Here is a 10,761-nt window from a genome sequence, read left to right as displayed (position 1 = left end):
TCAGAGCAGCTCCTTTTCCACAGAGGCTCATGCCTTTGTTCGCAAATGTTAATCAGTTTTTAAATCTCCCAACTCCATCCTGCCCGGCTCCTTCTTACAGGAATAGTGAGCACTTGGCACAAAACCTACCAGTATTTTCAGCCGGTTTTCTTCCTGTCTCTGCAACTCCTGGGTTCCAGAACTGCAAGGACTTGGGTGCTGCACACCTCTTCTCTGCCAGGAACACTTAGAGCAGTTTCTGAATCAGCCAGGGTGAGCTGCTGACCAGGTTGCGACACCCACCACACAGCTGAGCTGAGAACCCTATGAGTTTTCTCCCTGAAAAGCTGAGTTAAATTTTTTTTGAAAAGCAAAAACATCACCACCACCAAGTTATTTTGGCAAAACACTTTTATGTACAACTTATTCACACTGGAACCCAAGTTTAGAATCCACTCCTCAAAGAGGCTCCCACCTACAGGCCAGTGCCCACGGGAGGGGACGGAAGAGGGCAGTCCAAGCAGTCACTGTGACGGTGCAGAGCAGGCAGGGGGTGGATGAAAGAGAACATTTTTACTTGCAAAAGCGATGGCATGATTTGGACGATACTGAGAACTTAAACATGGAGTTCAGATTCAATCCAGCTGCCTGCAGCCAGCAGGATCACTGAGATAATGCTTCGGGGAGAAATGGCTTCACAATATCAGGAAACAAGACACCTCCAACCCTGCCCCTGGAATCCCTCGCTCAAGTGGAAGCTTGCTGGCGAGTGGCTTCTACAATTCAAAAGATCAGAATTCTCTGTGCATCATTGCTGGGGAGCGAACAGTTGCCCACACAACTGCCCACCACACATCAAAAGGACTTGGGATGTGGAGGCTCAGGAGCTAAAAGCATGCTGCAGGGGGTGCGCAAGCCCACACTTATGCATTGCACTGGTGTGGAACTTGTGCCCATGATTGGGCACCAACTTGCACCACAGCCTCACACCATGGTCATGACCTTCAGTGCTGCTGGCTGGAATCTGCGGATCTTTTTCTTCAGGGCCTTGGAGGCCTTGATGCGGCACAATCTGGGCACAGGAGGCAGAGGGGGCCTGGTGCCTGCTGGAGCCCGGGGAGCGGGCTGGGGAACTGCTGGAGGACAGGCCTGCCCACCCCGGCCAGCCACTCCCTGATCCAGCTCCAGAATACTGCCTCTGCCCTGGACGCTGCCTTCCGAATCACTGGCGCTGGACTCCTGGTCCCCGAAGCAGTTGGTGGTGTGGTCGCTGGCCTCCTCCTCACTGGTCTCAGCAATGGTGGAATGGAAGAGTGAGGTGCACTCAGCTGAGTGCTCAGAGAGGTCAGACTCACTCCTGGCCTCCTGACGGACCAGCGCAGCTCTGTCCTGGGCCTGTGGCCCGCTTGCCCTCCTGGCTGCAGGTCTAGTGGGCTCGACACAGCTAGCTGGGCAGGACTTGCCTGAGATCTCCATGCTGGACTTCCAGGGGCGCTGCTTTCTCCTGGCAGCAGAGCTGAGGGGCCTTGTGTCAGCGGGAAAAAGGGCCTGGGACGACGCCTGGTAACTCTGCTGCTGGGCCACCACCAAGGGGATGAGGAGGGGCATGGGGTAGAGGGTGGACTCAGAGCAGGACCGTCCAGGGGCCTCCCTGGCCAGTGAGGGCCTTCTCCGGAGCCCACGTCCCTGGGGCTTGTGCCACAGGTCCCACTCTGAGGGTTGTTGGGGGGTGGCATGGATGCCTTGGTGTCTTTCGGGGAGGGGTAGTGGCTGCCTCCCAGACCTGGGCACCTTGTCACTGGCCCTCCTCCTGATCTTCACGGTCTTGGTTTTGGGGTGTGCTGTCCTCAGCCTGGACAGGGATGATTCATGGGCAGTGCAGGGCAGGTGGACAGAGTACCCAGGGGCTCCTAGGGGGCTCTCACAGCCCAGCCTCCTGGGAGGGACCAGGCGGCAATTGATATGTGGTTGCTGGACTTGCGAGCAGGGAGAAGGGCCCACAGCTATCTCCTCACAGGTGCAGGAATTCCGGGGTTTAGGCCGCTCCTCTGGGGGGCTGTTAAGAGGTGGGGTGCCCATAAGCTGTGTGAGTCCTTGGTGACTGAGGCCATTCCTCTGTCCAGCCTGGCTGGCAGCCAGCATTCCCATGCTCCCTTTCCCTGGGGCACAGGCCAGCTTCTCGGCCTGGCCTCCACTGTCCTGCTTCCGGTCACTGGGCTTCTGTGGGAAAGGAGATGTTTCATCTCCTGGTCCTGGGGGTCCCTGCTCCCCCAAGATGCCCCTTGGGGAGGCCCCTAGACCCCGCAGACGCAGCAGCCTGTCAATGTAGGCTCTGGGTTGGCTCACTTCACAGATTGGCACTGCCAGGGATGTCCTCTGATCCCTGGGGACCAACAGTGGCTTCCTGGGGGGTGAGTGGCTGTGGGACCCAGGGGTCTCCTTGGCCAGGGTGAACAGTGGGCTTTGTAGGGCCACTGCATGCAGTGGGCTGGGGTAGGGGTACACTTCCCGGCCCCCCCTGGACATGAGGTCACGCTGGTAGGTGGGGTCCATCATATGGGCTGGGGTGTCTGTCCCCAGGCACAGAAGGGAGGTGGGCATGGCATCTGCACCCATACTCTGGAGTCCCTCATCCACAGGAAGGACTCTCTCAAGGTCACCTGGAAAGGAAAACAAGCTTTTCAGCAAGGAAAAATTCACAGGGGATCAGCTCCTCACTCGTGTTTCTGTGCGACTCCCAAGAGCGAGGAGACAGGAGATTGGCCACTCCAGCCACGGCACCTGGGGCCACCTTGGGGCCTGGGTGGGTGAGTGCAGGTGCTGCAGTGGAGCAGGAGGATGAGTTGGCCACGTATTGCATTGCACCTGGCCTGAGGTGGCCCAGGGATACAACTCTGTGGTCCCCTGGGCTCTGAGCAGAGGTCAGAGAGGTCATGACATAACCCTGGTGGATCCGAAAGCAAACTCTGGAGACTCATCCAAGAGACAGGGAGGTTTGCACTAAACCTGCTCTTGTGAGCGAAACGAGGGCCAAGTGATCTCTTCAGGAGCTAGAGGCTGTGGAGGAACCGAGTTACATCCCCACAGGCCACTCTGCTACACACATGGGCTGATGCAGGGACAAGAAAGGCTTTTAAAACCCATCTTTACTTTAGAGAATAGGAGAACTCCATGCCCTGTCTGGCATGCATAGCAGTGGGCATTGGGTGCTCCTCTGTCTGCAGATGCGTAGAGGTCTCTGCTGTGTCCCCAGCATGGCCGGATGGCTGCCCCCTGCTACCCTTTACACCCTCTCCTGCCTCTCTCACCTGTGGACACAGGTCTAGACCGGAAGATACCCTGGGGATGGCCCGTGCCTGCCCCACTGTCCAGGAACCTGCTACTCTCCTCGGCAGGCTGGGGTCTCCACACTGGCACGGTGCTCTCATCAGCAGACCGGGGCCGCCAGTCACCCATGCCAGGCCTGGGCTTGGAGGGATGGGAAGCAGGCAACAGATTGCTCAAGGATGGGGAGAGGTGGTCACTGCATACAGAGGCGCAGGAGGTGGACAGAGAGCAGGAACCAGCATCACTCAGCTCGTAGAATCCTGAGGAGCAGACACAGGCATGTGGGTGAATGTCCTGGGGACCCTGTCCTGAGGTCTGAGAGCTTCTCTGGGCTTCTTTCTGTCCTGGTCCAGGAAGGTTGGGGAGGACCATGAGACCCAGCACCCGGTGGCATGCTCCAGATGCCTGTAAGGTGCTGGGGTTCAGAACACCCCTGCCCTGCACTGCAGCCAGTTCCTGGGCAGGGGTCCCCTAAGCCTGACAAAAGAGAGGCCTCTCCTCTGATCCTGGCCCCTGCAGGGGCCTCAGGCATCTTCCTAGCCCTACCTGTCCTTCTTGTTAACCTCCAGTCCTATGGGAAGGGGGAGTTTTGTACCCCTACACCCCCCCCCCCGCACAGCACATCCTAGGCTGGACTGGAAAGCAGGAGGAGCAGCAGACTCCCCTGGAGACTTGGGGAACACAGGCCTACACGCACTATCTCTGTCACTGCATACAGGGGCATCTATGTCCAAGGGTCCTATGGGGAAGGTCAGGTAGAAAGCAAAGGTGACCAGGGCCACACATTTCAGTAACAACTGTGGCATCTCAGACAGAGCAAGGAGCAAGGGGCAACCCTATCAGCATCTCCCAAACCCACAGATCTAAACACAGCTATGCAGAACATCGCTCGCATCCTCCACAAATTGCAAACAGCGAACAAGCTGTCTCAGCTCTAAAAGTGATAAAATGCACCAGAATTTCCTTCCCCCTCCAAAAGCAATACTTTTCCAGTGCATGCATGTGTTCGTGTGTGTGTGCGTGTGTATGTATATGCATTCTAGTGCCTAGATGCATTTCTGCAGTACTGTACCACGGCTGTACCTGAGCTGGGCCTGCTGTCACTGTCCGGGCACTCTCCTGATGCCCTGCACATGCCCAGCTGCAGCTCACTTATCTGCAGGTCCAGCTGGTCCAGGTGGGTCTTGAGGCCGGCATCCTGCCGCCGTAATCGGGTCTGAGGAGACGAGAAAGAGAAACTAAACCAATGACAGCACAGAAATCCAAGTGCGAGGCTCCCGGGGAAGGCAGACACAGAGGTACCAGCTGAGCCAGACACCAGGGGAAGCACATCTTGCACCTCACTAAGGCTGAAGTGCTGCCCTGGCCTTACTGGCACAGAAAGGAAAAAGCCTCCTGACACCTCCCCACTCCACATGCACACATCACACAGAGGGTTTTTCTTTTTTCCTCTAATGCAAACTTCAGAAACAGCAGTTTCCAGGGAGATGCTACTTTATCAGGAGGCAGAATATGACAGTTTGTAATTGCAGGGTGAAACGCAGAACTTGGGAGCTGCAGCAGGTACCTAGTAAGGCTTCGCCCTTTTTGCTTTGTTCTAGCCCTAGGTGAAGATTTCCATGGTGTCTCTGTGTCCTTCACAAAATGGACCTCAGCTGGTGGCCCCTGGGGGGAAAGTTCAAGGCACCTTCTGCATCTGGGCTCTCTTCATCCATCCACAGTAATTTTGGTTTTTTTTTTTCTTAATGGGTATGGAACCAGGACCACATTCATGCCAGGCAAGAGCTTGGCCATACCCCTACCCTTGAGTAATTTCCTGAACAGCCACAGGCTTTGGTGAAGCTGCTGGGAACATCTCTCTCAGCACCAGAAGCCTACAAGTTGGAGCATGTCAGGTGAATACTTCTGAAACCCATCAGGGCTTCTCCTCGACTGAGAGGATCCATCACAGGTCTGCCCTCCGCCATATCTTCTCTAGGGCTTGGAGCCCCAACTCTAAAGGGTTTATGACGCATGTCAGCCACAGAGGCTTGTGTCCACCATCTACCCATCCTGAACAGGATTATACACATTCATCCCTATATCTCTCTATGCATCGATGTACCTTATATATAACTATACACGAATGGGCACACTTTCATTCACGAACTTAATTTCGTTCTGTGATCCTGGAAAGATGACCACATTTGTGTTCATGCAGGAAAGATGGCTGTGGTTGTGTTCATCACCCAATGCAGACTTTGTGAACAAAAACCAGACTGCCAGACACTGCCATTTATAAACCAAATTGTTCACAAGCAAAAGTGTTTGTGAACCCAAGTAGCACAATGTATATCTAAAACTGGCACTGAGCCTTCAATAAATACTAATTTCTTTCTCTCTCTTTCTTTCTTTCTTTCATTTATACCCTGTTTTCCAGATCCACTACATACATTTGTTGTCCTAACTGATGAGCTTAATTAGTGTATGGTATTGATTTATCCTGTTTAAGAAAATGATTACATTTCTAATGTAATTACTGCAAAATTTGAGTAGCATAGAAGTCATCACAAGAGAGAAGTAATAATAACTTCCTGTTAGTAGGACAGTCTCTTGTGTACAGTTTTTATCAAACACCCAGGGTGAGCTGAGCTGGGACCTGGCCCAGGCCAGCACACAGCCAAACACCTTGCCTAACTCAGCAGCTCCTCCGAAGCTGGGGACCCTGGAACAGCTGAGATCTGAATGGTGACCGAGTACCCAAGCTAGGATGAGACTGGAAACATTCACAAAACAAAACCAGTCGTGAGCCAAACAAATCTTCATGCTCTTGGAGCCCCTGATGGTTCCAAGAGTCCTGGCTTCTTACCTTGCACACTTTTACATTTGCACAACCATCCTACCTTGTGCACACTTTCACATTTCCACACTCAACCAAAGAAGCCCAGATAGGCACACAGCAGGCCTACCACGTACGAAAAACAGAAACAGAAAGGAAAAAGATACTGAAATTCACCAAAGGGCCGGTCTCTGTACTTTTTGGCAAATGACTTTTCTTCTCCTGCCACACAACCACAAGACCAGCGAAGACGGTCAGTCCTTTTGTTAGCTCTCCCCTTAGTGCTTAAAACTGTCTGCTTGACTTCTCTTTCAAATCACACCTTTCTCCTTTCCCTTGGGTCCCCAGCTGCCTTCTTTCCTCCTCCTGCACCCCTCCCTGAGCCGTGCCCAATATTCCTGTTGGGGTTCACTGCTCTGTGATTAACGTTTGGCCAGCCAGCCTCAGCGCTGGTTTCTGATTAACTGAATGAAAGAGCCCCCAGGCTCCAGGCTCTCTGTCCCACCCACCACTTCATCAGCCCTGCCCCTCCTGCAGCCCCACCTTCCCAGGTGGTCACCAGCCTTGTGACCCTCCCCACCACTCCTGCTTCCATTCCTCTTTCTCAGCCAGAATTTCTGTGCAGAGTCACGGTGACCAGGGATGAGCATAGCCAGCTGTAGGTCAGGCATGGAGCCCAGTTCCTTTAGTCCAGCCCGACATGTTCCTGCAAGGGAGTCTGGGGCACCTTAGCTCCCCTCCTGCTGCCAGCCTCAGTCAACTTCAGGGCACAAGTTCTCATGGGGTGGGGCCAAGGGATCCCAGGGCACTTGGTTAATTTTCCAAACCTGGGTCAGGAGTTGGGGCCTGGAATATGGGATCACTCCCTGAGGTCCCCATGGTGCAATCAGCTAGTCCCTTGCAGATCCTGGGATCAGGCCCTGGGACACTCTGGGCGAGACAGGACCCCTGCATGCCAGCCAGTTTCCTAGGGATGGAAAGTCTGAGAACTTCTGTTCTGGGGAGGTGGGCACAAAAGGCAAACATTTGGGTAACCCCTTTCTTTGAATGTTTCTATTCTACAGAGCAATCTGATTGGCATGTGCTTCACTTATCCCACTGACAATTCTGAATGACAACCATGAAAAGCTTTATGGCCTCTTCAGAGGACAAAAATGAAAAGTACCTTGAAGTTCAGGATATAGAGATAGTATCTGAAACACTTCCTTGGTTTCCTTGAAAGCTAAGAATGTACAAAGGCAACACTTCATGCATGAATGACTTGGCTCTGTAGGAGGCATCATTATGCCTAAATTAACTGGGAAGGGGCCGGTGTCCTGCCAGTGGACCCTTGGGTGACAAGCCCCACTAACCTCAGAGGAAGCCTGCCAGGGGCCTGTGGAGACCTGAGTCTTGCTTGTGAACCTGAACTAGCTCTTGACCTGCTTTCCTCTACTGTCTCTCTGTTCACAAAGCCAGCACAGCCAGCCAAGGAAAATACTAGGCATCGTGTTTACAGCTGGGGACTCTGCCTGTGGCTTGCTCCTGCAGCACTGACTGCTGGGTCCTGCCCAGGTGGAAAGGCATTGTTGCTAGCTGCCCCTTTTAGAACAAGTCACAACCAGCCAAGCCAAGGACCAGAAAATTCCCCAGGATACAATTTCACTGCATTCCCTGCCCTTCACTTGCTGCCCACCCAAGGGCACCTTTTCCACAGATACAGCAGCACCCGCTGGTGGGAGGCACAGCTCTCAGGCCACCTTTGGCAGGGTAAGTGCCTGGCACCCAGGAGCAGCCACCTCTGGCCACAACTGGCCAGACCACAGCTGCCTGCAGGGCTCAGAGGGCACAAGGTCTCATCAGTATAAAAAAATCACCTCTTGTTCGTGCTAGTTATCAAAGTCACTAATTTCTCTTTCTTCAGCAAAACTGTACCAGTACACTCCCTTTGTGACTTTTGACACTGCAATTTGAAGGGTGCCACCCATTTGATGAGCAGGCTCTTTCCCACATGACAGCTAAATCCCAGGAAATGCTAAAGGGCCTCCTCATTTGAGAATTCAGGCAGGATAAAGCTACAGCACGCTCTTCCAGGCTTCACACCTGCAGGAATGCCAGGGCTACCCAAGTGGGGTAACTGTGCTAGACCAAAGCGTCTGGGTGATTTCTCCATACAGATCTCACATCACTCCTAAGTTTTCCCCTGCGTGAAAATGGGAGTGTTGAGTGCTGGCTGATGTCACAGAATTCAATTATTCTCTTTTGATCACATAATCCTTTTCAAGACAAAGTCTGCCTGTTCCTTCTGGTCCCACACTTAAAAAAAAAAATTTTTTTTTTTTTAAACAAAAACCTGTTTGATCTCTCCCAAAAGGCAACTGGTAGGTAATTAGAGGCTGAATGTGCAGCTATGCTAGTCATCAACTGCATACTTGACCCCTCCGAAGCAGTCCAAAAGCTTACACACCACGCGCCAGGTTGAGGTCAGGCAGAAGCCAGGTGTGGCTGGATGCAGATCTCTGCACAGCGGACACAGCTGTTCCATTACAGCCTGGTCCACAGACGGCTACTGCAGACCCGTGGAGGGCTGGCACGCCCCTCTCCAGGGTGGCACAGGGTCCACAGATAGCCACTGCAGGGCCACCTCACTGAAGTCTGCCACAGCGGAGATAAGAGGTGTCCAGGAGGTGTCTCCAAACCCTGATCTCCCATCCCTTAAGCCTGAAGTGTTTGTCCAGGTGAGGACCTGCCGAGCTAAGCTGATAGGAATGCACAGCCTCACAGGAGACTTGTTACAGACACTTGTTAATGACTAGGATGGTTGGGAGTTCTTAATGGAAAAGAAATTTCACTCACAAAGAGAGGTCAGTCAAATAGACATCTGTAGCCTTTTTTTCTTTTAGAAATATTTCAGTACTCAAAAAACTCTTGAGCTGTTCCCAGAAAGTAACACAAAATAACAACCGGAGTGTATTTTCAACGCAACGGAAGGGAACCGGAGCCCAGAGGGCAGAGACGTGCAGACAGCGTGTCCGTGTCTGGGGCCCCTCTGCGGCCTCCATTCAGACTTGAAGACCGCTTCTCACAGCGTGGTTTACGGGTCGGAGTGGAAGAACTCACCAGATATCCACGTCCCTGAATGTTTTCTTACAGTGGTGCGACCCGACTGTCAGCTGAGGGCTGAGCACAGTGGGGGCACGATAGGGGTGCGCTCCTGACCCAACAGGGTCCCCGGCTCTCCCGGTCCCAGAAATGAGGCCAGGCTGGTGAGCAGACTCCCACCAGGGGAAATCAAGTCAAGGGTTCCTGTGTGAACTGCAGGGTCTCGGTGAGAAAGCAGAGCTGCCCCTAACTGCCCGTGCCATTGCAGTGTGGGCTGTTCTGCAATCCGGACGGGGGAGGGATCTGGATGGGAACTGGGGTCCCGACCTTCCAGCACCACCCCGCGCACCTGGGCACGGCCTGCGCTCCAGGCTCCTCCGGCACAGCGGGTCCCCCGCAGCCACCTGCCCCGCGCCCCCGCAGCCCCCTGGCGCAGCCCGACCCCGCGCGCTCACCAGCTGCTCCCGTAGCGCCGCCAGCGTGGCCTCCAGCCGGCCCTCGCCGTCCCGGGGTCCCGCAGGCCCGGGCGCCGACTGCAGCGCCAGGGCGCCCCGCACGCGCCTCTCCTGCGTGGCGCGCAGCCCCTGCAGCTCGTGCAGCCCGGCCAGCGCCGCGCGCAGCCTGGCGCCCCCGCGGCGGCGGTCCCAGCCCGCGGGGCCCGGGGGTCCGCCCGGCGCCCACATCCCGTCCGCAGCCTCCGCCGTCCCGGCCGCCTGTCCCCGCCCCGCCCGTCCGCCCGCAGGTCGCCTAGGTGGGGAGGGACCTCGGCTGCCGGGAGGCGGCGTCTGCGCGTCCCCAGGTCAGCGCGTCCGCCCCCGCCCGCCCTCGCCCGCGCCCTCGCCCTCGCCCTCGCCCTCTCCAGTGTCCTCTCCCGCCCCGCTGCTGCTGGGCCTGGACCCGGACCCGGCCGGACCTCCCGGCGATGGGGGCCGCGCTGGGCTGCAGGAGGGAGGGCGCGGACCGGCAGGCCTGCAGGGATCCGAGGCTCTAACAGATTCCAAAGTCACTGCGCCCTACGCTGCCATTAGGAACCCATTTACCCCGCTCCTAGCTCCTAACGGAGGCCCGCGCTCTGGAGACACAGGCCCGCCCTTGCAAGCTCGTGAAATAACAGCTTTATTAGTTTGTAATTCGCAAACCACCTCGCTCACCTTCTGCAAAGTGCACCGCTGTTCTGACGCCTTTAGTGAGCTCACCAAGCCTGCCGCTCTCTGCGCTCCTGTTTTCACCGCCCCAAAGGGAAGCCCCTTATGCGAAAGCAGTGGCCCCCCCACTTCCTTGATTATTCCATCCTGGGGGAACCGCTCGTTTGCCCACAGCCCGATCTCACCCAGTGGAATCCTGTCCTGTGGCTTCCCGTGGCCTCCTCCCTCAGAGTACCCATGGTGCATTAGCCCCTCCAGCTCCGGCCGGAGTAGAGCTTCGAAACTTCTTGCTTTCTCATGGCTGAGTACTACTCTGCACTTGGGGCCTAGCGCCCTTTGTTTCCCCAGCCCTCTGCAGTGACACTGGGTGCCTTCCACTCCAGTTCGGAAGAAGGATGCTGTGAGAACTTT

General features: G+C 55.3%; 1 protein-coding gene across 2 annotated transcripts; it reads right to left on the bottom strand.

Moving 5' to 3' along the window:
* Positions 1–372: 372 nt before the first annotated feature.
* Dact2 (dishevelled binding antagonist of beta catenin 2) lies at positions 373–10,705 on the bottom strand. 2 transcript variants are annotated; one of them, XM_013148977.2, is made up of 4 exons: positions 10,357–10,705; positions 4,390–4,522; positions 3,288–3,566; positions 373–2,639 (listed from the first exon to the last, which is right to left on the bottom strand). In XM_013148977.2, exons 1-4 carry the CDS (start codon positions 10,594–10,596, stop codon positions 964–966), a joined length of 2,328 nt encoding a protein of 775 aa, XP_013004431.2. In that variant the 5' UTR covers positions 10,597–10,705; the 3' UTR covers positions 373–963. The 2 variants fall into 2 exon arrangements, with proteins under 2 accessions (XP_013004431.2, XP_003466511.4); XM_003466463.4 differs by lacking the exon at positions 10,357–10,705 and adding an exon at positions 9,661–9,903.
* Positions 10,706–10,761: the final 56 nt, after the last annotated feature.

This window comes from Cavia porcellus, unplaced genomic scaffold, assembly GCF_034190915.1.
Source record: "Cavia porcellus strain 051 isolate PalLab524CR breed Dunkin Hartley unplaced genomic scaffold, mCavPor4.1 scaffold_7, whole genome shotgun sequence".
NCBI classification, from domain to species: domain Eukaryota; kingdom Metazoa; phylum Chordata; class Mammalia; order Rodentia; family Caviidae; genus Cavia; species Cavia porcellus.
This window is presented reverse-complemented; position numbering and strand designations above follow the sequence as displayed.

What these genes read in the sequence shown, in the direction of transcription:
- Dact2 (XM_013148977.2), bottom strand. Translation starts at nt 10,596, where the DNA reads ATGCACCATGGGTACTCTGAGGGAGGAGGCCACGGGAAGCCACAGGAC. An exon ending in AGCGGTGCACTTTGCAGAAG is followed by an intron (nt 4,523 to 10,356) that starts GTGAGCGAGGTG and finishes TCGTCTCCTCAG; the next exon opens with ACCCGATTACGGCGGCAGGA. An exon ending in TGACAGCAGGCCCAGCTCAG is followed by an intron (nt 3,567 to 4,389) that starts GTACAGCCGTGG and finishes TCTGCTCCTCAG; the next exon opens with GATTCTACGAGCTGAGTGAT.